General features: G+C 40.2%; 1 protein-coding gene across 4 annotated transcripts in view; it reads right to left on the reverse strand.

The window, feature by feature from the left end:
* Positions 1 to 2,891: 2,891 nt before the first annotated feature.
* LOC144603506 (ADP-ribosylation factor GTPase-activating protein 3-like) overlaps positions 2,892 to 27,757 on the reverse strand; it is a 33,147-nt gene continuing 8,281 nt past the window's right edge. Inside the window, exons 4-17 of one of the 4 annotated variants that reach the window (XM_078416777.1) lie at positions 26,170 to 26,301; positions 25,989 to 26,066; positions 24,689 to 24,779; positions 22,634 to 22,693; positions 21,296 to 21,340; positions 20,110 to 20,162; positions 16,555 to 16,700; positions 15,501 to 15,632; positions 14,239 to 14,364; positions 13,603 to 13,734; positions 13,211 to 13,331; positions 11,556 to 11,646; positions 6,021 to 6,109; positions 2,892 to 4,357 (exon numbers count right to left, since the gene is read on the reverse strand). In XM_078416777.1, coding sequence (XP_078272903.1) covers positions 4,340 to 4,357; positions 6,021 to 6,109; positions 11,556 to 11,646; positions 13,211 to 13,331; positions 13,603 to 13,734; positions 14,239 to 14,364; positions 15,501 to 15,632; positions 16,555 to 16,700; positions 20,110 to 20,162; positions 21,296 to 21,340; positions 22,634 to 22,693; positions 24,689 to 24,779; positions 25,989 to 26,066; positions 26,170 to 26,301 — 1,314 coding nt within the window. In that variant the 3' untranslated portion in view covers positions 2,892 to 4,339. Of the gene's footprint in view, positions 4,358 to 6,020; positions 6,143 to 8,540; positions 11,371 to 11,555; positions 11,647 to 13,210; positions 13,332 to 13,602; positions 13,735 to 14,238; positions 14,365 to 15,500; positions 15,633 to 16,554; positions 16,701 to 20,109; positions 20,163 to 21,295; positions 21,341 to 22,633; positions 22,694 to 24,688; positions 24,780 to 25,988; positions 26,067 to 26,169; positions 26,302 to 27,757 lie in introns of those variants that run through there. The other 3 variants (XM_078416778.1, XM_078416779.1, XM_078416780.1) reach the window with 3 other exon arrangements.

Consider the following 27,757-nt stretch of genomic DNA (forward strand, 5'->3'; position numbering starts at 1 on the left):
CAGCTTTTGTGCCTCTTTTGGTCGCACCCAGATCCCAGGTTAATGGACAATGAAACTATTCACCCCACCACATCTAAACAATATGCTGGTATTACAGGTTTACGAGCCACAATGAAAATAATCCACAGTCCAGACGTTAAAGACTATTTACAAACATGATATTGTGATCAACTATCCAGCACTGCTGAATGAAGAGGTTTGATCACAGACTTTGCTCTTTGCACTCACTTGTCGTGCTGCAGTGACTCAGATTGCTGAATCTTCACTTCGTTGGATAATCACCACCAATACTAACTTTTATCAGGTTGCATCACAGCTTGGTTTGGGAACAGCTCCACTCAAGACCGCAAGAAATTGCTGAGAATTGTGGGCGCAGCCCAGATCATCGCACAAACCAACTGCCCTTCCATTGACTCCATCTACACCTCACGCTGCCTCGGCAAGGCCAGCAGCATAATCAAGGACCAGTCGCACCCTGGCCACTCCCTCTTCTCCTCTCTCCCATCAGGCAAAAGATACAGAAGTGTGAAAACGCACACCTCCAGATTCAAGGAGTTTCTTCCCAGCTGTTATCAGGCAACTGAACCATCCTACCACAACCAGAGAGCAGTGCTGAACTACTATCTACCTCATTGGAGACCCTCAGAGTAGCTTTGATCAGACTTTACCTTGCACTAAACATTATTCATGTTATTCCCTTAATCATGCATATAGACTCAAAATGCTGGAATAACTCAGCTGGACAGGCAGCATCTCTGGAGAGAAGGGTTGAGACTCTTCTTCAGACTGATGTCAGGGGAGTGGGAGGTACATAGATAAGGAAGTGTATAGAAAAATAGGTGCAAGAGTATGCCATTCGGGCCAGCACCGCCATTCAATAGGATCATGGCTGATCCTCTAAAATCAGTACCCCGTTCCTGCTTTTTTCCCCATATCCCTTGATTCCTTTAGCCCTAAGAGCTAAATTTAACTCTCTTGAAAACATCCAGTGAATTGGCCCCCACTGCCTTCTATGGCAGAGAATTCCAGATTCCACGGTGCTGTTGGGGCAGGAGTTCCAGGATTTAGACCCAGCCTCGGCAAAGAAACGGTGACCTATTTCCGTGTCAGTTGGTGCTTGTACCTGATTGCTGCCCTGGGTGGCAATGATCATAGGCTCAGGAGGTGCTGCCCCACCTACCCTTAAGGTGGTAAATGAATGACCTTGAACTGCTGCAGTCCCGATGAAGGTTGAACATTTTGCTGTTGGGTAATGAGAAGCAGGAATTCAACCAGCTCCAATGATGGACTCTGGTCGTGTCACACAACCAATGCAAAAATCCATGGCTCCAGATGGCTGTGGAGGCCAAGTCAATGGATGTTTTTAAGGCAGAGATTGATAGATTCTTGATGAGTACAGGTGTCAGGGGTTATGGGGAGGTAGAATGGGGTTGAGAGGGCAAGATAGATCAGCCATGATTGAATAGCAGAGTAGACTTAGAGACAAAGAGTGATAGTGTGGAAACAAGCCCTTCAGCCCAACTTGCCCACACTGACCAACATGTCCCAGCTACACTAGTACCACCTGCCTGTACTTGGTCCATATCCCTCCAAACATGTCCTATCCATGTACCTGCCTGTTTCTTAAATGTTGGGATAGTCCCAGCATCAACATCATCATCTGGCAGCTTGTTCCATACACCCACTACCCTTTGTGTGAAAAAGTTACCCCTTCAACATGAACCTATGTCCTCTTGTCCTTGAGTCCCCTACTCTGGGCAAGACTCTGTGCATCTACCCAATCTATTCCTCTCATGATTTTGTACACCTCTATAAGATCATCCCTCATCCTCCTGCGCTATAAGGAATAAAGACCCAGCCTCTCCTTATAGCACACACCCTCTAGTCCTGGCAACATGCTCATAAATCTTCTCTGAACCCTTTCAAGCTTAACAATATCTTTCCTATAACATGGTGCCCAGAACTGAACACATTCTAAATGCAGTCTCACCAACATCTGATACAACTGCAACATGACCTCCCAAATTCTATACTTGATGGGTCAAATGGCCTAATTCTACTCCTGAAGTTTCCCCAGAAATGAAATATCTAATGAATGGTGGAAATAGGCGTCCCTGAGGGCGCAGAATTCCCTGAGCATTTTGTTAAAACGCGTCATCATATGTAAAGATCAATTCTTCCCATTGTCATCTCTTCACTTTTGATAAAACTGAATTACAAATAAATTGTTTACCAGTTCTTCCCACTTGAGGGCGATGACGAGCACAGTTGCTGCCAAGAGCAATGATTTAATAGAGATACCTCTGCACTGAATTGAGAATCAGGATAATGTAGAAATCAGTTGTTAGGTAATTGAATTCACGATACATCTGCAATTTGATTTGATTCCCTTCAAACTTCTTTTCTGCAATCATGTTATTAGCAGCAGCCTGCCCATTATCCTGCGTCATATCTGAACAGAACAAGGCTATGTGCAGGAAGGAACTGCAGATGCTGTTTTAAACCAAAGAGACACAAAATGCTGGAGTAATTCAACGGGACAAGCAGCATCTCTGGAGAGAAGGAATGGGTGGCATTTCAGGTCGAGACCCTTCTTCAGACTAATGGTTATGTGTGGTCAGTCCCCTTTCTACAGTGATTGCAATGCACAAAGTATAAAGCTAGTGTTAAGATGCAGGCTTCACTAGTTGTGACCAGAAAGAGACACTGCTACAAGACAGGGTGGATTCCCAGTACTAACTCTCATCATCACTTTAAATGTCAAATATTCCCATTTGCATCTAACCCCGACCCTCCTTACATCCACCCGCATCACTTGGATCCATCAGACGTTGCTGCCTGTTTAACTCTAGAAACGTGTGAAAGAAGCAGATCTAGACGAGAAAGCAAGGACAGACAGAATTCTTTATTCTTCAGCTGATAGTTCTGATTCAGCATGCTTTCCACCTTAATGCTATGAGGTGACTGTTAATCTTCACACACACACACACAAAGTTTATTGGCAACAATATCACTCTTGAAACTTTTCCGCACCTGCTCACCGCATTAGAAGTTCCAAACTAGAGCTAATATTTATTTACCCCAGATGAGAAATTTATCTTCACAAGGGGAAGCATTTTCCTCCCCTTCGTTGCACAAGATAGGCCGGGTTTTGTCAGAGTAACGCATCTATCTAGCCTGCCGTTCTGCTGACCAAATGCCAAGCATTTAATAACATCTCCCCACCTGATGAACTTTGGTATTTTAGTCCCAATGTGTAACACATTTACATCATTCACTTGTTGAAATCTTATTATAATTATCCATTTATTGCTTGGGGTTGCCTACCTCATTCAGTTTCAATACTGAATCATTTAAATGAAGCAAATGCATCTGGTTTTTTTATTATTAGAAATACATGTTGTTACAAATCTCAGTCCAGCTTTTTGCCACCGGAAAAGTGTGCAATTTAAACATAATGATCCAAAATTAAAGATTCACTACAATATACAATGACAGTATATTACCATTTACATTTATTTAATTGGTCCCATGAGTAGAAGTAATTGGTTTCCAAAAAGCACACCTCACAGGCTGTGACCAGAAGTGACTGAGTCACATTCCAACTGCCTGTCTTTCTCAATATGGTGTATTGCAGTCTTTGTTTTGTTTAAATTTTCATATTTTCAATTTCCTACAGGATACATATTTCTAAAGACTAACAAGGGGGTGTTTGGCATGTCGTCTGTTCTGTGTACCCACAGGCAATCCTACCTTGTAACCGTCCAACACACTCAAAAGGTGACGAGTTCCAATCCACGTTAGAAAGGGCACACTCGTTTCCGAGTTCAGTACAGTGTTTTAGTTATGCAAACACTGTTTCTTTAAAGAAGCAAATCCCAATTTATAAGAGCACTTTCTTCGTTGTGCATTTACCCATATTTTAATATATATCTGTATAGCATTTTTCTTTTTTTTTAAAAATTGAATATTGCACCCTTTTCCCAAACTAACTAAAGCTCTACATACTAAATACCTTCCTGCCTGGTTTAAACAAGAAAAAGAAAACACATTCTAATGACTTTAAAGTAATTTCCCCAGCCTAGCTGTGAGTTTTTCCCCACTCCCTCTCTTTCCAAAGCAGAGTTTTACCTGAGACAGTGCGACTCTGGGAGAACTCGAAGAGGACTGAGAACCGACATCAACAGATGTCAAACCAGCATCGACTGTGACAAAACATTTCCATGTTAAATGAAAAATCCTTCAAAATATTTTGATAATCAAAAGGTGTATCAGGCACCCAAATGTAAATCACTTCTGAAAGGTTTCATATTCACGTCTTTATATTTTTAACGTCCAGTTAGGAGCCATACCGATCCTGCAAAAGACAAGTACATGGTCTGTTGAAGGGAAAGCTCTTTGGGACTACTGTAAACTTATTATTACCAAATACAAGTAGCACAAAAGGAACTGATTGCAGCAAATTCAAGCAAAAATCGTTGAGAATTTATGGGTTTGTGTAATGTTAGTTATGTAATGTATATTTTGTTACAGGGTCTTAAAGCAAACTAGGTTCTGACGAACCACTGCAGTTCCCAACAACTCCCGACTATATAGCCATGAATCAATGATAAACAAAGTTCATATTTAGCATATACAATGCTAGAATCTTCGCAAGTTTACTTAACTAACACCTCAACTAAGCAATGTGAATTACTGAAATTCTGTTTTCTTTGAAGAGAATATATGGAACCATTATTCGCATGGTTTTCAGTGCACATGTACCCACCACAAAAGAATACCAAGCATCTTTAAAGCCAACTTTTATAACAAGTCAACAGTGTACCTACCATCTGAGGTTTAACATAGGGTACGCTGAATTTAAATCTCACTCAAGCTGCTGGCGATTACAACCTTACAAGAAAGATCTATAAGATGCAAAAGCCCATCAATGTATTCAATTGATGTATTCAAGAGAAAGTTAGATATAGCTCTTCGGCCTAACGAAATCAAGGGATATGGGCGGAGGAAAGCAGGAACCGGGTACGATTTTGGATGATCAGCCATGACCATATTGAATGGTGGTGCTGGCTCAAAGGGCCGAATGGCCTACTCCTGCACCTATTTTCTATGTTTCTATGGTGGACACAAAATGCTGCAGTAACTCAGCGGGACAGGCAGCATCTCTGGAGAGAAGGAATGGGTAAAGTTTCGGGTCGAGAGCCTTCTTCAGACTGATCAGACTTCTATGTTTCTAATGTCTAACAGAACAACAGTGCATTGGGCATAAATGGTGAATTTAACAATTATTTTAAATATTCCATTGAATATGATAAAATTCCACTGAATATGATAAAAATCATAATTTTACAGATCCTAGAAGCTTTCAGACTGAAAGGTTTTCCATTTTACAAAACAGGATTTTAAAATCGTGTCTTATTACGGACATTTTTACACCCACAGTGAAATTGAGTTTAACCATACATTCCAGTCAGCGCTGAATAAACCTCCGTGGGTTAGAGATGTGTCATACCACTGCCTCAACTCATCTCTCTTGCCATTTTATATTTTAAAGCTTAAATATTAATATTTCTCTTCCAATACATTTCCGAAGCAATATTGGTTCCCACTTTAGATTATTTAAATAACTGAACGCATATGCAAAATTCCGAAATCATAAATAAAGATAGAGGTAGTTAATTTCATTAATAGAAGATAAAATTCAATTTTTTAAAAAGTTAAGAGCATTCTAGTGGATCTTTCAATAGATCTGCAATATAGTTTCAGCTGCTTAACATGACCCCTCAAGGCTGAAGTGCTGAGTAATGTAATGTGTGAAATCATAGCTGCTTATACTTGCTAATCAGGACTCTGGCTTTCTGATTCATTCCTCTCGTTAACAATGCCTGCTGCTCCACAGTATAAAGGATGCAGGTTTAATGCACAGTTTTGCATACAAGCAAAAAGCAAATACACGTGGGTCGTGGTAACTTTCCTGTAGAGGGCACCGAAAGGTTATTTGTTATATAAGTTATACCAACCTGAATGGAAGTCATCACTCCATTAGCCAACACAGAAAGTTTCCCGGCCACAGACCTGACACCTTGCTTAAACTGTGCCATATCAGGAGCTGATGGTAGGACGTTGGTCAGAGACACGTTAGCTTAAGAGAATGACAAATCAAACCAAATAATAAAGACTTCATCAGCCTTAAAATTACTCACAACTTAGTAAAATACAATCACTATGAAAACGAATTTGAGGAAAATAAAACTGACAGCAGAAAAAAAAGGTCCTTTTTTTTATTGCACCCATTAGAATTGTATTCATTTTTACCCCAGGTAAAATTGAAAGGATTCTCCTTGTGTCAGATACCAGGCAGAGAGCAGGAGCATTTGGAGGCATCTGCTGAAATGCCCAAAGGTTCAATGGGAATGCAAGAATTTAAAAGAGCTCAGAGAATTATATTTTTAAGTATTCTGTTGCAGCCCAGCAGGGGTGAATGGGATGATATAAAGGGTAAGATTCTGGCAGCGTTCACACTTTGTGTAATTAGTTACTTTCACATTGATTGCAAGCTGAGCGTTATCAAGTGGAAAAACTTGATAAATAAAAAAAGAATACAAAGGAACATCATTTTAATGCGTTGTCTTTATTATCGAACCACATCAAAAGACACCGGAAGACATTCAAGCCAGAGGGTTGTGGCATTATATTAGACCAGAGAAAATACAGCTTTTTAATTGTGAAAAAAAGGTAACCGTGAAGGGGTCTCATGCAAGTACTCAATGGCAAATTACAAAGAAAAAGTAAATCCGTAAAATTGTTTAAAGTTAAACTGTGGCAGCTGGATGAGATGGGGACAGGCCAAGAGACAGCAAAGGCTAATTCAAGACTTGGTATCAGGAAATTCTTCAAGCAAAGGATCAACATGCAGAATGGTCTTCCGGGTAGGGGAGGGGGTGGCAAAATCATGAATAGTATCAAGAACAGTGAAGCCCTGTGATGTATGTGGGAGGAGAATGATCAGATGTGTGTTCAGCCTCTTGTAAAGCATACCATGGGATACAAAGTGGCACTAAATCTACTGTTTCACCAAGGGGAGGTTCAATCAACAAACCATTGATATATGTGCTTGTGTTATTTATACCTTCGGCCACCAGAAAAGAAACAGCAAATCTTTATTTCTTTAAAAGGCATTTTGAAAATATAAACTTAAATGTCAGAATTTGCCCTGACTTTGGTTTTATTACTCTGTAATGAGTGGATTTTCTTCCAAGGAAAAGACAGTCATTCATTCATTCAGTCAGTCGAGACTGTTCCTCTCCTTATTTAGACCATGCCCGTTGTGTATCTCAATCCAATCGCCCACCTTTCACCCATGTCTATGATACCCTTCCCAGTGGGGGAAGAAAATATGGATCAGATCTGAATATTTCATTTAATGCAGCACTTATTGTTTTTCCACTTTAATTCTGAAAATAAATTATCACCTTATTCCAAATTACTTTCTAATCTTGTGTTTCCAGAGTATGTAACTCTGGAGTATGTTACCTAGTATGTTACAGAGTATATTTCTGCAACTATCTTTTAATATTTTTATTAATGAACTCCTGAATTTTATTACACAATTTGCTCTGTCCTCACCAAAATTAGATCTTATTTAGACAGCCTGTCCTTTGAATACAACCTTCAAAGACCTGATATAATTTTACTGAATTGATACAGAAAAAAAATATTTCTGAATCAATAGACAATAGACAATAGACAATAGGTGCAGGAGTAGGCCATTCAGCCCTTCGAGCCAGCACCGCCATTCAATGCGATCATGGCTGATCACTCTCAATCAGTACCCCGTTCCTGCCTTCTCCCCATACCCCCTCACTCCGCTATCCTTAAGAGCTCTATCCAGCTCTCTCTTGAAAGCATCCAACGAACTGGCCTCCACTGCCTTCTGAGGCAGAGAATTCCACACCTTCACCACCCTCTGACTGAAAAAGTTCTTCCTCATCTCCGTTCTAAATGGCCTACCCCTTATTCTCAAACTGTGGCCCCTTGTTCTGGACTCCCCCAACATTGGGAACATGTTATCTGCCTCTAATGTGTCCAATCCCCTAATTATCTTATATGTTTCAATAAGATCCCCCCTCATCCTTCTAAATTCCAGTGTATACAAGCCCAATCGTTCCAGCCTTTCAACATACGACAGTCCCGCCATTCCGGGAATTAACCTAGTGAACCTACGCTGCACGCCCTCCATAGCAAGAATATCCTTCCTCAAATTTGGAGACCAAAACTGCACACAGTACTCCAGGTGCGGTCTCACCAGGGCCCGGTACAACTGTAGAAGGACCTCTTTGCTCCTATACTCAACTCCTCTTGTTACGAAGGCCAACATTCCATTGGCTTTCTTCACTGCCTGCTGAACCTGCATGCTTCCTTTCATTGACTGATGCACTAGGACACCCAGATCTCGTTGAACTCCCCCTCCTCCTAACTTGACACCATTCAGATAATAATCTGCCTTTCTATTCTTACTTCCAAAGTGAATAACCTCACACTTATCTACATTAAACTGCATCTGCCATGTATCCGCCCACTCACACAACCTGTCCAAGTCACCCTGCAGCCTTATTGCATCTTCCTCACAATTCACACTACCCCCCAACTTAGTATCATCTGCAATCCAGTGCCCAGAGGTGACTGCTATACTCCACGCACAACATGCTTTCTCTTCATAACACAGGCCTCTTCTGTTTATGGCTAATTTTATTAAGCTTTCTAATTACTATTTGTATCTAGACACCGACCAGTTTTAAGCAATCTCTGTGCATGAACACAGTGCATCTTTACAGTTTCTACATAGAAAATAGGTGCAGGAGTAGGCCATTCGGCCCTTCGAGCCAGCACCGCCAATTAATATGATCATGGCAGATCATCCAAAATCAATACCATGTTCCGGCTTTTCCCCCATATCCCTTGGTTCCATTAGCCCTCAGTGCTAAATCTCTCTCTTGACTCTTGTCTAGTCAGTCACTAAATAAATGTGCCAATTTGTCTCTAAATCCAAGGTGAATGACAGGACACATTTTTTGCAAAACCATTACATTTACAATATTTTATAGTTTAATGAATCAAGTAATTGGAACTTGTATATAGTGCCTTTCACAGCGTCAGCACCCCAAAGTGCTTTAGAGGCAATGAGGAACTGCCGATATCACAGTGATAACACATGAAGGTACGTACACACAAGAAGCTTCCATAGGCAGCAAACTACATGCATGACCCTGGATTTCATAGTTAACTGAAGGTGCAGATGTGGCATTTTAATGAATTATCTAAAAGGCTAATGTCACCTTAGTATTCAGTACTGTACTTAGTATGACTCTATGACTCAAACCTGCCTGCGTTTTGGCCCATATCCCTCTAAACCTTTCCTATCCATGTACCTGTCCAAGTGTCCTTTAAATGTTGTTATTGTTCCTGCCTCAACTACCTCCTCTGGCAGCTCGTTCCATATACCCACCACCCTCTGTGTGAAAAAGTTGCCCCTCAGGTTCCCATTAAATCTTTCTACTCCTACCTTAAACCCATGTCCTCTAGTTCTTGATTTCCTTACTCAGGGTAAAAGACCCCGACCACTCACCCATCTCTTCCCCTCATGATTTTACTTAGGGATCAGAGCTGATTGTATCCTCATTGGCAAATACCAAAAAAACCTGGATGTGGTATGGGAAGTCTTTGACTGCTGTACATGCTAATGGATCGCAAACACCAGAGGACAGTCTAATATCAAGTCCAGATAAAATGAAATAAAAAAGCTCCAGTGATGAGCACAATCAATATTCTGTGGTTAATCATCAAATGTGAATCAAAAGTATCAACATGCACTCCATGGTCAAGGGCTTGAAAACCTGATTTGGAATTAGGACATGATTCTCAATACCTGCTGAAGACATTATTAATCCTGTACCACCAGAAGCACATTAAAGATTGCACATTATTTTGTGGGGATCATCGGACATAAATGTTAGCCTTACTGTTATATGTTCAACTAAGGCTCAATAGAGTAGCTCAAACTAATTAATGAGCAAGTCTTTGAGCTGCCAGCTTTCAAAAATAAAAGGTAAAATCTAATCAATTTTATTCTGTCGAGTCCATCTACTGAGTGAACTGAATGCTTCTGGTTCACTGGCATTTAAACAACCAGACACGTCACTGGTTAATCACCATTTGAGGCTTTAACTTAACCAATCACGAAACCTTCTCAGTGCAAGAAGAATGGGCAAGGTTATGGAGCAAAGAACATGCGCCAGGTAGACAAGCAAATCTCATGCAATGTTACTCACAGAAAAATGGATGAAATGCTGTTTGCAAAGGACAGAGGGATAGTAATGTATAATGGCTGGGGAGTCTGTAATAGACTCTTCTCAGTGTGATGGTAATTGATACTTGATGCATGGTGCACCAGTGCAGTGTGCAATGCATTGTTTCATCACTAAACATGCGAATGCCATACACTCACAGAGATTACTTGCAACGTTTTATATTGCAGTACAGTAATTGAGGAGGTCATCTCGTTGGCAGGTGTGATTATGTGGCGATGTTTACTTAAATATAGTGACAACTATGGGAATGGGTCAATTACAACAAATTCCACATGAACAAGGAAGTGCAGATGCTGGTTAACAAAAAAACCCCACAAAGTGACGGGCTAACTCAGTGGATCAGGCAGCATTTTGTGAAGAACATGGATGGGTGACGTTTTGGGTCGGGACCCTTCTTCAGGCTGAAGAAAGGGCCCAACCCAAATCGTCACCTGTCCATGTTTTCCAGAGATGCTGCACTGAGTTACTCCAGTACTTTGCATCCTCTCCAGAGTTGCTGCCTGACCCACTAAGTTTTACTCCAGCACTCTGTGTATTGGTTTGCAGGAAATGTCATGATGGTTTACATCTCGTGATAAACATATGAGAACGAAGATAAATTAATGGCTAAATGAGGATGATTGGCCATGTGACAATGAACACTGTACCCACATATTTCACGTTCATATTACTCGTGAACTTTGCTCGTGGCAAACAACAGATTTAGGTGTTACTTGGGTGTATAACAGAATAAATTCAACAATGTAATCTTAACTTGAACACAACAGAACTGTCAGGTGAAAGAGTAGCTGAAAGTACATGTAATATTTTTATCATAGGACTGTCATGTAAATGACGTGATATTCCTTCAGCTTTCAGACGACTCCAAAGTTGGGAGAAGCTGCAGAATTTCAGGGGCTTGATGGAGGAAAGTAGGAACCAGGGCTACAGGGAGCCAGCACATCACGATCCCTGGTTTAAGAGCTGGAAAAACCATTCCTCAGCATTCTGGAACTTCTAACCACTGGTGTACAAAACAAAAATTAAAGTGAAACTAATCATTCTCAAGAAAAAAAAAAGAGGCGAGGTGCATTAACTGAAAACACATTCTGGAGATCAGAGAAAAAACAGTCATAACCAAACGGTGCCTCGGTTATTTCTGAGGAGGTCATTAATTATCTCCAGGCTTCAAACGCTGCTGTATCTTACCTGATGTTTGATTTTTTTCACTCTCAAACAGATCAGACGAGCTGATGGATGAGCTTCCTGCAAACCGGTCCAGGCGTGTTTTGCTTTCATACTGCAGCCAAAGCAAACCAGTGATTAACAGCGGGGACACAAGGAACCGCAGACGCTGGAGTCATGAGGAAAACACACAAAGTGCTGGAGGAGCCCAGCGGGCCAGGCAGCATCTATGGAGGGAAATGGTCTGAAAAAGGGTCCTGACCCCAAACGTCATCTGTCCATTTCCCTCCAGACCTACTGAATTTCTCCAGCACTTTGTGTTTTGAACTAAAAATAGGGGTTGCTTCTGGGATAATAAGCAGTTAAATCTAGCTAAGATCGAAGAATGCACGCAAGTTGTGGTCTTAACGCTGAGTTAGGAAGCGACTGATCATTTTGAAGATAATATGAATTAAAAAAATGTAACGTATTAAAGCAATTTTAGGCGCAGCGATAGAGTTGCTGCCTTACATCGCTGGAGACAAGGGTTCAATCCTGACTACAGGTGCTGTCTGCACCAAGTTTGTACATTCTCACCGTGACCACGTGGGTTTTCTCTGAGATTTTTGGTTTCTACTCACACTCCAAAGACATACTGGTTTGTGGGTTAAGTGGCTTAGAATAAGTGTAAATTGTCCCTTGTGTGTATAGAATAGTATTAAATGTGCGGGGATTGCTGGTCGGTGGCGACTCGGTGGGCCGAAGGGCCTGTTTCCGCGCTGTATCTCTAAATTAAAAAACGAAACTAAACTAAATTAAATTCCTGCTTCTTCAAAATAAATTCTTGTTCAGAGACACCAAAGGAAAAGGCTTTTTTAAATGTACAACAGGATTTGTCCGATCTAAAGTTCAGCCTGTGTTGCTGAACACCCAACTGTTGTAGCGTAGCTATTTTGTTTGATCAATTCCCTCTATACATTGTGTAAGAAGGAACTGCAGATGCTGGTTTAAACTGAAGATAGACACAAAAAGCTGGAGTAATACTGCTGAGATCACATCTAGCTGGAGTAATACTGCTGAGATCACATCTGAGATCACAAGGAAATGGCTTCACCCATTGAAAAAAACTGAGCGATGAAAATATATATATTTTAAATGCAAATGAGATGTTAATTATCTAGCATTCGTGACCTGAGATCATAAGGTCATAAGTGATAGGAGTAGAATTAGGCCATTCGGCCCATCAAGTCTACTTCGCCATTCAATCATGGCTGATCTATCTCTCCCTCCTAACCCCATTCTCCTACCTTCTCCCCATAACCTCTGACACCTGTACTAATCAAGATATTCCATGTGAAATATTTGCTGGGCAGTGTATTTTATAAATGTTCCAGCGTCCAGCCAGCGTCACTAGTTATTTCCATTCTGGCTGCTAAAATTGCTTTTCTGCTTCAAAACCCACCAGTCAACACGAGCGCACTGCCCGTCTGATAAATACTCCAGGCAGGTGGCAGCGACCTCAAATATTGATTTCACTACTGACAAACGAGTTAGTGGATAGAACTTGTGCTGTACTGATGAAGTCTATTTTTACAGCCATTTGTTCAGCTTGAAAATGTTCATTTCTCAGACACCAATCCTTCTGCAAAGGAATCTTTAATAGACTCGTCACACAGATGCAGAAAATAGTGAACACTCACATCTGCCGGTTCCTGTTTCCCAAAATACATATCCGAAGATATTGCTTTGACGTTGCCAAATTTCCTCTGCGCTTCCTCAGAGACTACTCCATAATCCAAGTCTGGTTTACGACGTGCGGGTCTGGGAACAGAGGAGTAGAAATGAGTAATAATACAAAAATTAACAGAGATTTATAAAGCTAAGTCACGTGAGCATGTGTGTAAGCATTTTAAACATTCACCCATTTAAAGTTGAAATATTGTAGATTTAGAGCAAAAGGAAAATAGATGTTGGTATTTAACTAGAATGGAATTTAAAAATAAAATGTTCTGTTATTCTCAATTGTTTAAACCATGTGTTTCGTTCAATAATGTAGCATCACGGCAAAGAAATGTTATATTAAAAATAATACCCATCATTTAATGACATTTTTGAAGTAAATGTCTCCTTCTCTCTGCTGCTGCTCTCTGTCTTCCAAAATGAATCGCTGCTGTCGTCCCATTTTGAAAATGACCCTCCCATATCCAGTGGATCATCAAAATATCTAGAGTGCAGTAGAAGAAACAAGATATAGCACGGCATATCAACTCTGCCATTGTGCGGCACAATGGCATCACCAATGTAGCAATCCGGCAACATATTTAACTGGTCTGCAAAATAGTCAGCATAATAAAGACGGAAAAATACAACCTCCAACAAGAATAACATCTTTCCTCCCCTAGACTCTGTCTTGTCTGAAGGGCAAGTCAGTCCTGAACCCAAATTCATTGTCACTGTGGATTCCATGCATCTTAATCTCCTAGATCAGCCGTCAATGAGACCCCTTTTCAAATGGCTTACGATGGTCAATGTAGGCAATATCCATTGCCCTACCCTCATCAATCACCTTTGCCACCTCAAGAAACTCAATCAAATATGCAAGACATGACCTGCCCCACATAAAGCCCATGCTGACTGTTCCAAATTAGCCCATTCTCTCAAATTACTACTTTTCTCCAAGTTCCTCCCATCATAAAGAAATTTGAAATAAAATATGAAACTCACTGACCTGGAACGAGAAGTAGTAAATGCTGGTTCTTCATCGTCGTCATATTTTCTTCTGGATGATTTTGCAATAGTTGGTGTTTCTTGTTCTATAGTCTGCATATCTGACAGTACAGAATGGGACACTCCACTGCGAGAAATACAAGCACATGAAATGGAGACATCAGTAGGACACAAAACTCTACTTGGTTAGTCATTGAATCATACAGCAAGCAAACAGGCCCTTCAGCCCAACTTGCTCATGCCGAACAACATGCACCATCTCCACTCGTCCCACCTGCTACCATATCCCTCTGATTTCATTTCAACTTCAATTCCAACCTAGCATAAAGAACTGATGGGCTTTATCAGGTCCTACCAACAACTAGAGAGCTACTATCTACCTCATTGAAGACCCTCGGACTATCTTTAATCGGCCTTCATCTTGCACTAAATGTCATTCCCTTTATCCTGTATCTGTACACTGTGGATGGTTCAATTGCATCTTGTGTAGTCTTTCAACGAAAACCTTTTCACCATACCCCGATACATGTTACAATAAAATAAAATTAAAAAATGAAATCCCAGACACAAAAGTTATTAATGAAGGTAAAAAAAGCTGCAGATGCTGGAGACGTGATATAACCGTTAGAGACTCCTCCACACTCACCACATTCAAAACATCGCTGAAGTCTCACCTGTTCAGTACTGCCTTCAACCACTGAAGGTCACCTCACTGTCTCTGTCTCCTTTCTCTGTTCGTTTACTTATTTACTTATTTATCTATTTATTCATTTCCCTATGTTCTCTAAATCTCTGTAAAGCGTCTTTGAGTATATGAAAAGCGCTATATAAATAAAATGCATTATTATTATTATTATTATTATAACATCAAAAAAGGTAGGAAGACTTGACAGATCAGGCAGCATCTACAGAAAGAGATGTTGATGTTTCAGGTTGAAGGCCCTATATCAGAAGAGAAAAAGAGCAAGAAACCTAGTCCAAGTAGCAGAGGATGTGGGTGATAGAATGATGGCTGGAGCAAAGGGAATGGCTGTAAGTGGGTAAAGTCCGATCTCAAGTCTTCCTTAACCCATTCTTGCAGCCTTACGATGTAGACAGCTGCAAGTGACCGAGTGCGATCACCGTATCATTTCTGCTGCTGCCCAACTCTGCATTTTCCACGCAATCAAGTTTTTACTTTTCAATTATGGTTAATATTCCTTCCACTTTGCCGCCTCTCTCTACCCATATATGCAACGTCACATCTTATTACAGCGTCCTTACGCTCTGCCACTGAGCCCCATGCCCAGCCGCTCGGCCTGCTCCTTCTTCTTGCCTTCCATTCTCTTAATCTTCTCCTCTTCCTTCTTTCTTTGTATTTCCAGGTCTTGATACGCAAGACGAAGGGACGAAACTCTGTAACAAAGATTTCCTTACTTATTTCCTTGCCCTTATAGTAATGAATCAACTGAACAGCTAAAAGTCTAATTAATTACACAAAACAAAACTCACCAATGTGCAGAGTTTTAGAGTGAGAAAATTAACGCTAATTTAGTACATAGCGTGTGCAAATGGCAACATTGATATAATGGATTCTATATACTAGGCAAGTAGTCCCAAAGTTTGAACCCATGATCCACACAGTTGCTTGAATCTCATCAATGGAGTTAGAGTTTAATAGCCAGTTAATTAAATTAACCTAGAATAATTGGTGCTGTCTGTACGGAATTTGTATTCCCACCTGTGACCGTGTGGGTTTTCTCCGGGTGCTCTGGTTTCTGCTGACACTCTAAAGATGTACAGGATTGTAGGTTAATTGGCCTTGGTGGAGATTGTAATTTGTCCCCAGTGTGTAGGATGGTGCTAGTGCATGGGGGTCGCTGGGCAGCAAGGACTTGGTGCGCCAAAGGGCCTGTTTCCTCACTGTATCTTCAAACTATAAACTAAAGCTTTCCTGATTTTGTTCTCTTTCACCAGCTTGAGAGATCACCAGTAGGGTCAGCATTGTGTGTAGTCAGGTAGCCAGCCCATAAGAGTCCTCAACATTATGTCTCAACCCAATGAAATCTCACATCCCATCTCTCTCAGTAAACCTCAGCAACTGGTATCACGCACTGTGACAGGTCATTCTTTGTCCAAGCAAGGCGTTGATAACTTCATGAAAGATGCAGGATAAGTTTACCCCACCATTTTCAGAGTGCACAGTCTGAAATAAGTTGCAAATTACCTATTGTCCTAGAAGATTATTAAGGTTAGCTGATTTTGATGTCACAAATATTGAACATGTTGTTGAGCAATTCATGTTAAGATAGACATTGACCATGCAAACTTTACATACACTGAATCTTCTATCTCCAGCTTCTTCCTGGTATTCAAATCTTCTTGTTCTTTCATTCGATCTGCAGCCTGAGCCCGTTTATCTATTTCATTGAAGCTGTGACTAGTCACCTTCTGTGCTCCTAAACCGGCCTTCTTAGCACCCAGCTTTAAAAAGAGGGAAGAGAGCACAATTCATTTATTTTACTTAGAGGAGCACTTTCAGCCAAGTTGATTTCTGCAAAATTTAGTCAGAGTATAATTGAGGTGGCAAGGGATTAAAGATTTAACACAAGGGATTTGCCCACAAGTGGTCCAGATCCCTCCATGATGACAGAAAACAAAGAAGAATTAAAATCTTTACATTAATAAAATCACCAAAGAATAAACAACAGCCATCAAATGTATGATTTTTGTAAAGTGCAAATGTGGTTGGTAAAAACACAGTGTGCTGGAGGAACTCAGTGGGTCAGGCAACCTGTGGGATGGGGAATGGACAGACAATGTTACGGGTCAGGGCCCTTCTTCAGACTGATGATCGATACAAAATGATTGAGTAACTCAGCGGGACAGGCAGCATCTCTGGAGAGAAGGAATGGGTGACGTTCTGGGTTGAGACCCTTCTTCAGATTGATGATGGTTGGTAGTTTTGCCCACATTAATGAGGAGGATTTTTCAACAGTAAAGTGAAACCTGAAGTTTGCAATTAGCCCCTGCTGGGTGATGCCAACCTACGATAAGCCAGAGTCAGTTCCCCGGCAACCGATCGCCCCTGTTTTCAATGCTGATGGGTAGTGTTCAGCAGGCACCCAGCGGTGGTGATAAAATCTAGTTGATTCAGCATCAAATCATACGGAAGGATTTTCACAGATAGCAAAACACACATTTTGAACGAATATTTGAAATGATTTAAACAGTGCAAAATATACCCGAGGACATACAATAGATATAAATGTAGGAGGTATGATTAGTAACTACAGAACGTCTACAGATGTACTGTAGAGAGCACACTGACTGGTTGCATCACGGCTTGGCTCGGCAACTATGCACTGCTATGGACTGTGTCTTCAGTTGTACGTCAGACCTTTTATTTACACCAGTATTACAGTCATTAATTTATTGAACTTTGTAGGGATATTTTATTTATCCATGTGTGTTGTGTTTACAGGCCTGTTAAGCTGTTGCAATGTTATGTTATTTTTTACCTGTAATAATTACATTCTCTTGACTCCTGCCTCTTGTAACAGCACAAAAATTGGTGCTGTTGATAGCCAGAAGTATAATCTTAAACTACGAGTTAATACTGATCAGTTGGTACGATAGGCAGAGCAATGGCTGATGGGATTTAATCTTAATCAGTGCAAGATGATGTACTTTGGCAGCTTTAATAAGGCTGAGACCTATACGAGATTCATGCCTGCATTAAGTGGAGGACAGAATGCATGAGCAGGTGAAGATACAGCTTTGTAAAACTGGTCAGGCCACTATTAGACACCGTGTACAGTTCTGAGTGCCATATTTCAGGAATTACCTGACTGCATTGAAGATGTAAATGAGATTCACCAGGATATTGCATAGGATGCAAAGTTTCAGTTATGAGGAGAGGCTATAAGACCATGAGTCACAGGAACAGAATTGGGCAATTCAGCCCATTAAGTCCACTCTGCCATTCAATCATGGCTGATCTATCATATCATATCATATCATCATATATATACAGCCGGAAACAGGCCTTTTCGGCCCACCAAGTCCGTGCCGCCCAGCGATCCCCGTACATTAACACTATCCTACACCCACTAGGGACAATTTTTTATTTTATTTTTACATTTACCCAGCCAATTAACCTACATACCTGTACGTCTTTGGAGTGTGGGAGGAAACCGAAGATCTCGGAGAAAACCCACGCAGGTCACGGGGAGAACGTACAAACTCCTTACAGTGCAGCACCCGTAGTCAGGATCGAACCTGAGTCTCCGGCGCTGCATTCGCTGTAAAGCAGCAACTCTACCGCTGCGCTACCGTGCCGCCCTATTTTCCCTCTCAACCCCATTCTCCTGCCTTCTACCCGCAACCTTTGACGCCCTTCCTAATCAAGAACCTATCAATCTCTGCCTTAAAAACGACAAATTACGGCCTCCACAGCCCTCTGTGGCAATGAATTCCACAGATTCACCACCCTCTGCCTAAAGAAATTCATCCTCATCTCATTTTGAAGGTTCGTCCTTTTATTCTGAGGCTGTGCCCTCTGGTCCCAGGCTCTCCCGTTAGACTAGATGGGACGTGTTTGTTTTTCTTGGAACAGAGGAGTTGAGGGGCTGGGGGGAAATGGACCTGATTTAAGGTACAAAAGAATGAGAGGCCAAGTAAAGTGGATGGTAGGATTATGGTAGCAGAGGTGTTTATTACTAGAGGATACACGTTTAGCTTAAAAAATCTATTTTATAGGCAACAGAATGAGATTAAAAGCGGAGGAGTCACTCAATTACTGTGCACTGGAAAGTTAATGCTCACATTTCATACAACCGCAAATTTTAAACGATTTATTAAAATGCAATTTATTGCATGTGCTGCTAAAGACCAAAACGTTTAAAGATTAGTTCACATTGGCTTCTGCAGGAAACCTGCAGCTCAGTCTACTTATCTCTCCTACCCCTGGATCTTCATGTGTAACTACACATAGACTCACTGTCTAACAAGAAGTTAAGAGTGTTTAAATGTCAAAAGTTCTGAAAAGGAACGATGAAATTCTTACTTGCAGCAGCAGCATATTGGGCCGGAAAACACAATACTCAAAAGGTAACACAATAAACAAAAGTTCAATAAATTAAATATATATATTAGTGCAAAACAAAAGCTCAAAGTCCCTACTGTAACAAAGACAGTTCATAGCTCGAAGTTTAGTGTTCAAGAGCCTGATGGTTGCTGGGAAGAAGCTGTTCTTGAACCAGGAGGTCAGTTTTCAGATTCGTGTAACTGGGAAGGAGGTGGAGCAATGTACTCTCACATCACTTCAGCAGTGTCTAGATGAACACTTCAATTGCCAAAGCAGACAAAGAGGTGATAAATAGGATTGATGTGGTAGGTATTTGATGGTCAGCACAGTGGGAGAAGGTAACAATGGAGAAAAAAAAACATTCATTTAAAATCTATTACATTTTGAAATATTGATGTGAATGAATAACAATCCAAATAATACAAAAAATATATATTTTTGAAGCCAGAGAATTTGCAAGTATGAGATTGTGGAGATGCCAATCCATCACTGCGCACTCCCAGCCGTCACTGGTGTTTTCATAGCAAAACGAACACTCACAGTGAAATGAGTTGCTGAACCAGGGAGTGATAAGCCAGTCAATATGCTCTCTAGCGTATACACCAGAGAGTGTTCGTCGACATACTGAGGAACACTCTGAGGAAGTAGAGGCGTTGATGGGCTTTCTTAATAATAGCAGCAATGTGCTGGACCACGATGCTGATAGTTTTAACCTAAAAAAAACTGCAAAGTCCAAGACGGCTGGGAGTGCACAAGTCCGATTCAAACCACATTTGTACAAAAGAAACAGCTTGAAATACACACCGTTTTCTTGGCAGTTGAAGGTTTCTTTTTTGTTATGATAGAGGACTTGACTTCTGCCAACAAATCAAAATGACAAATTGTTATATTTTCCCATTCAGCCACTTGACGTGAATGTTAAGCCAAATATATATTTTTAAAAATCATATTTTATTGTATGCAATAAAAAATGCATTTTCATGCAATGGCAAGTATACTGCAGTATACAGAATGCACATGGTACAATTACAGATTTACTGCCCACATTAACAGTAAACTAGAAAATTGCTGACAAAAGTATTTTGTCTTCTCTAAAAGATTTATGTGCAAGCAATAGCAGCATGTTGTGAATTGGGGAGTGCCATCACCCATAAAAAATTAAGAAATGCACAATTATAGATAAATTAAAATAAGCATTTCACCAGTTAGTTTTATGGGAAGATAAAACAATGCAAAATGATTAAATTAACCCTTTCCAGCCACTTATAAACACACAGCGATTAAGGCTAAGGAGATCACATAAATATCCTTTCTAGTATCTTATGCATTTGTAAAGAAATTAATTGCGTAAGTTAAGTCATTCAATACAAAGCTGATAAAAAACAAAGGAGAGAATAACGTTACTATCAGTGATATTTGCAGATGAAAAGTAATTGTCCCTTTCTAGTGGAGCCACAGAATTAAATAATGTTATGCATCAAGGGACAGAACACAAAAGCACTTGGATGCTTATCCAGACAAATAATTTTTGCACCTTTAACAGTTACGTAGGCACGCAGGAAGATAATTAATGGTGGAGGGAGGTGAGTGGGTAAAACAAAATTAAGAGAGCGAGAACAAGCTAACCAATAAGGAAAAAAAAGAGAAAGGGAGGGTAAGAGAACTTGAGAAAGGGAAAGGAAATAAGGAGTGATATTTGTAAAAGCAAGATTTACTAACTCACAAAAAATAAAATCATAAGCGGTGATTGAAATGACTCGGACAAGGAGGAAATACAAGCTGGAAAGTGTTAAAATAATCTTTTGATCCCAAAACATTTTTTTCTAAAGTTATTGATAAACACTGCAAACAAGTTTGTTTAATGCTTTAAGTCTTTTGAGGAGTTAAATAGTAGTTCTCTCCAAATTCGTGGAATTGTGCCCAAGTTCATCGGTACACTTTGGTTCAGAAAATCGAAGCACCCAATGGTAGATCAGACACCTTAAGTCACCTTTGTTAGGTGTGACTCCTGCAGAAACTAAACTCATTGAGTCAGCTAAAATAGGGAAACACAAATGAGAATTTCTGAGTAACAGCCAAAAACAAAATCTTTACCTCACAGTAACATGTTTCATATATTCTATAATATGGCATTTTTCAATATCAAAAAATTAAAAATTTACACATTTGAAATGAAACATTAAATATAAACAAAGAAAAACAGTGGCATTCGGCAAAGCAGATCTGCATGTAAAACAAGCTTTCTCAAGACTCAGTTAATGTTTTGAGACAGAAAATAATCCCAGTTTTAGGCAACCTTCAAGAATATTCATCATTCAATAAAAACAATTCATTTACTAATGTGAACCTAGAACAGTACAGCACAGGAATGGACGATTCGACCCACAATGTTTGTGTTGAACACACTGCCAGGTTAAACTGATCTCATCTGTCTGCAGATGATCCATATCCCTGTATCCCCTATATTGTCACGTGCCTATCCACGAGCCTCTTAAAAGCCAACTGTATTACCCCTGGCAACATTTTTGTCCTGTTTCAAGATCACAAGTACTCTAAGCAATTTCATTTCCATTTCAGTATAAATTTCTGTCAGCTTAAGGTATATTTTCATCTTAACTCTCTCAGTGCATTAGGGTTTTCGGTACCCCATTGAAAATTTAATATTCAGACAGCCACATAAACAAAGGAGAGAAACTGTCATCCACATTTTTCTTAAATGACAAATCAGTAAAATAGATCCGGTAATTAATTCAACTTTTGATGTCGCCAGATATTTAGTTTAGTTTTCCACAATTCTATTCTGTTCTTCATGAGACTTTTAAATCCCCAAAGTATATATTTTTTCAATTAATGAAGCATTGAAATAGTGATGAATAGCAATTTCTGATACAAGTATCTAAAATGTAACACCATCGACTGGTATTTTTGTTTTTTAATATGTGTCTTATTTTCGAGCAATAGAATAAAGGTGGCAAGCTAGATTAGCAGCATGCAGGCATCAAGGCTGACACACTAAACTGGCCCCAAATAACGCAACTTAAATGGAGTTTAAAAGTCATATTGAATCCCATTCTATTACAGATGTGTCAGATAACATCTGGGTATCAGTAACGATATCTTATACTATCATAGTAAATCGATGAGCCTGTTTTATTTGCCTCCATTTCAAAATATCGTACATATGCAAAGTTACCTACATATACTTTCTTGAAGCTTTCAAATATGCATTTAGCATTACTTTAAAAATATATATAAATGTCAAAATTAGATGAGTTATCTACAAGAATACTCCAAAACAGTACAGCAACACCAAGGCAAAAATATGTACCTAATGCTTCCTTAGGGGACACGCTGAGGCACTCAACATTTGGACCATGTTCTTGCTCACCTTAAAAAAAAAAACACACAAAATTTTCATGCGAAGAAAAATTTGCCTTTCCAAACAGAGCTCCAACATTTTTTCTTTTTTACGCTTAGTTCAGGATTGGAGTGATTTTTTCTCTTTTTTCCCCCCTGTAAAATTGGACATTTTTGGCTATCAAAAGGGTCTAGAGTAAAAAAGTGTGCCAACTTTCACGTTCTTTAAAGAGCAGCTAAAGTGAAATCCACAATAGTAGCACGCTTACATTCAAAGTCGTACTAGCCTATTAAAATTTACAACCATCATGCACTGACACCCCAAACATCTGGAATTGATCAGTCGTCTATATCTGCATCGTGACTGCGACCAGTGGCATTTATCAGACTGACTGAATGGATTGGAAATTCTCTGTGGTTGAGGTTTATTGGCAGCACAAATTTATCAGAAAAATTAAAACTTAGTTTTTCCATGTAGAGCTGCCAGGTTTTTTTTTCTCTAAGTTTATAATTCAAGTCTGGCAACAAGCTAACTCTCACCATTAGACATAGAAAATTAAGAATTTAAAAAAGGCAATTGGTAACTATGTAGGAAGCAACTGCAGACGCTGGTTTAAACCGAAGATAGACGCAAAATACTGGAGTAACTCAGTGGGACAGGCAGCATCTCTGGAGAGAAGGAATGGGTGACGTTTCGGGTCGAGACCCTTCTTCAGACTGAGAGTCCAGGGAAAGGGAAACGAGAGATGATGTAGAGAGGTATAGAACAAACGAATGAAAGATATGCAAAAAACGATGATAAAGGAAACAGGCTATTGTTAGCTGTTTTCTAGGTGCAAACGAGAAGCTGGTGTGACTTGGGTGGGGGAGAAATGGAAACAGAGGGAATATAGGGGTTACTTGACGTTAGAGAAATCAATATTCATATCACTGGGTTGTATATATTTTACAATACAATTCTTCCTGGGGATTCTTTCACTGTTGCAGTGACATCCTAATCAGCCACCACAATTTACCTCATAGTAAATTCATGATGCTGCCCAAATTACGAGGATCAATCAAAAGCAAAGGAAATAAAGAAAGAACCAGCAGAACAGGTTTTGTTCACTTCTAGGGATATATCTTGGGTTTACAGCATTTTACAAAAAACTAACTACTTTTGCCTGGTTTTATTTTGAACATTACAAGGACTTTAGAAACTTTGTTGGCACTAGAAACGTGCACTGACTAGGTAAAGTCTGCTGTATGATTTTACTGGATTGTATCCAAAAACAAAGAACCTCACTGTACCTAGGTGCATGCGACAATAAATTATAATTAAATCATTGAATTGATCACCCCTAAGTCTACTGTCCAGCTTAAAAGGATAGTCACGCCAAATTCACTAGAGGTGAAAAAAGACGTGCATGTTTGAAGGTTAATTATTCTCTGTAAATTGCCCCTAGTGTGTGGGAGAGTAGATGAGAAAGTGGGATAACATAGAACTAGAGTAAACTATGGTTGGCGTGGACTCAGTGGGCCAGAGGGCCTGTTTCCATGTTGCATCATTTAACTAAACTAAACCAGGGATATATTCCTTAACGTGAGGAAACCAAGAAATAACTTTTCAGAATTTTTAAGGTAGGCATGGGTAAGGTAGACCATTGTCATAAGATCATAAGTGATTGGAGCAGAATTAGGCCATTCGGCCCATCAAATCTATTCCGCCATTCAATCATGGCTGATCTATCTCTCCCTCCCAACCTCATTCTCCTGCCTTCTCCCCATCACCCGACACCCGTACAAATCAAAAACTATCTATCTCTGCTTTAAAAATATCCATTGACTTGGCCTCCACATCCTTCTGTGGCAAGGAATTCCACATCCGTCAAGGTGGTTCAAGAGGCAGATTTAGCCAATATGTACAAGGCCATAGAGTGCGGTATAATTGGTCTCAGTGCAGATTCCTTTTCACATGTTGCAGTGACACATCGCAACCACCACATCATGCTCCCAACCTCTGCCAAAAGACAAACCCAAGGCTTACCACTGTTGTCTGCTTGCTGTGTTTTTTCAGAAGAGGACAACTCTGGAAGGATGCGATCAAAGCTCTGATCTGATGACTGAACACTGGTGGACTGGAATTAGACAAAAGGTAGTGTGAAAATCCACAGTAGGAAGTCAATATCATTCATTAGCAATAACTCCTTCAGACAATTTTAATTTTAAAAAGAGGACACAAGGAACTGCAGATGATGGTTTACAAAAAATGACACAAAGTGCTGGAGTAACTCAACAGGTCAGGCAGCACCTCTGGAGAATACGGATAGGCAACGTTTCGGGTCTGAACCCCTCTCCTGAAGAAGGGCCCTGACCCGAAACGTCGCCTCTCCGTGTCCTCCACAGATGCTGCTGACGCGCTGAGTTACTCCAGCACGCTGTGAAACGTCACCTATCCATGTTCTCCAGAGATGCTGCCTGACCCGCTGAGTTACTCCAGCACTTTGTGTCTTATTAATTTTATGAACTTATTTTTAATTATTAATTGACTATACAATAGTAATTCATGATCATGTAGTTTCAACGTGGGTTTTTAAAAAAACACAGTAAAGACAAGTTAGAATGAACCCTGGGATGTGAAGTCAAGAATTGTAAACAAGGTGGAAGTTTTCAATATTTGGCTCAGATGTATTGTATAAACCTTGACTGGGTGTACTATAAATTCTTCTTTGTATGTTGTATGTGAGGGACTCGGGTAACGTGTTTGCAAACCGGCACTGTGGGTTCTGAGATGGCTGAATCAACGTGGGACCCAGGGATAGTGCCACGTGGAGCAGTTGTTTAATGAGGTGGATGGTGTAGACAGTTTAAGAGATGGGCGCTTGCCTTCATCCATTTAGGCTTGGCTTCCTTGTGATCCCTAATTCCCTAACGGTTCCCAACGCATCCTGAAAGCTCCTTGTGCACGCGGAAAACCTTGTATGGAGAACATTGATGGTTTCTCTCCCAACTCCTTAAAATGCTTACTCTTAGTGGGCAATATCACAGAGATGTAGATTGATTCCCATTCCTTCTCTCCAGAGATGGTGCCTGTCCCGCTGAGTTACTCCAGCATTTTATGTCTACCTTCCAATTCTTGAAGTTGTTTCAGATTCAGCGTTAAGTTGCTGTGCAGCACAATATTTCTTTCCTTGCAAGTTAAATTAACTACTATTGTCAACATAATGTAGCAATATGGACTGAAATAAAGTGCTGCAATATTAAGCCTGAATATTTTTTATGACATGCCCCTTGCTACCCCCATCGAAGAAGGTACCAATGTGCCACATAAGAGTTTAATAACTTACTGTAGTGTGTGAGGCAAAGAAGTCTTCATCTTTATTGTGAGGGGATAAAGGTGGATTCGCCAAATTATCGATCCACAGCTGAATTACACAATAAGTAAAAAAGAAAACTGTATTATGTGTTCAAAACAGACATTCCTTAATTAAAATGTTTCATAAATAAGATTATAATGATCAAGCTTACCGCAGTTCCATGCTTTCTTGTTGCAGTAACTGCCAGTGAGCGGACCTTTTCTCGGTAAAGCACGGCAGCACGGCTGTTATATTTTGCATTGGTGTCATTGCTGTTGCACCCATGTTGACTGAAGAATGCAATCTGTTGAAAACAAAAAGCGGAAAAGTTATCTTTATTCGTATAGCCAGAAGCTACGGAAAGCAAAAGATATAAGAAAGCAATGGACTTTATTTCCCAGAGAACTTTGTGACTTTTGTGCAGTCAATTCTGCAATTTGCAATGACACAATGCAGAACAGTTGCAAGTAAAAGCTGTGTACTTAGAGTCATACAGCATGGAAACAGGCCCTTTAGCCAAGCTTGCACACACTGACCAACATGCCCCTTCCACACAAGTCCCACCTGCCTGCATTTGGCCCATATCCCTCCAGACCTGTCCTTTCCATGAACCTATCTAAGTGTTTCTTAAACGTTGTGATAGTACCTGCCTTGACTACCTCCTCTGACAGCTTGTTCATATACCCACCACCTTCTGTGTAAAGACATTGCCCCTCAGGTTCCTATTAAACCTTTCTCTCCTCACCTTGAACTTAACTTGTAAAAACACAAAGATATTAAGCTTTAAAATATTCAACGCATACTCTGTTTATAAGAAAATAACTGCAGATGCTGGTACAAATCGATTTATTCACAAAATGCTGGAGTAACTCAGCAGGTCAGGCAGCATCTCGGGAGAGAAGGAATGGGTGACGTTTCGGGTCGAGACCCTTCTTCAGACTGATGTCGGGGGTGGGACAAAGGAAGGATATAGGTGGAGACAGGAAGATAGAGGGAGATCTGGGAAGGAGGAGGGGAAGGGAGGGACAGAGGAGCTATCTGAAGTTGGAGAAGTCGACGTTCATACCACCGGGCCGCAAACTGCCCAGGCGAAATATGAGGTGCTGCTCCTCCAATATGAGGTGCTGCATACTCTGTTTAATTCTGCATCTTGTTCGTAAGGTAACTAACAAGACTGGGATAGTTGTAAATAAAAAGATGCCTTTTTTTAAGTGAACAACTAGGACACAATTCCTTTTACACATTTCTCTTGGGTGTCATGTTTTGATCACGTAGCAATTATAAATGCAAGAACCACTATTAGCATTCTAAATTATCATTCCAGTTTCAGAGGAATATTATAAATGGGCAATACAACTTTCAGCAAACACAAAGAACCTTGTAAAACAATCATTTAGTTTGTTATTTCAGTCGTGCTCCTTGTTGCTTGATGTGATCACTGTTTGATTATAAAATATGTAAGACCCCTGGCATCACTCCTGGCTTCAGAACAGTTCAGAACCTGATGGTGATCTAAATCCAGAGCTGCCATATTTCAGTCAAGAGATCGTGGACTGAAACGGAATAGGTAGCCAGCAGATACAGAGAGATAAACAGAATTCATATTTCAGATCAATGACCTTTCAATATTGACCTGAAACATGTTGTTTTTATCTCCGCAGCTGCTGCCTGACATACTAAATGTTTCCTATGTTCTGGTTTTATTTCATATTTTCACCATCTGCAGTTCTTTTTTGCTTATTGATTACTTCTTATACTTT

The sequence above is a fragment of the Rhinoraja longicauda genome, chromosome 20 (genome assembly GCF_053455715.1).
Source record: "Rhinoraja longicauda isolate Sanriku21f chromosome 20, sRhiLon1.1, whole genome shotgun sequence".
NCBI classification, from domain to species: domain Eukaryota; kingdom Metazoa; phylum Chordata; class Chondrichthyes; order Rajiformes; family Arhynchobatidae; genus Rhinoraja; species Rhinoraja longicauda.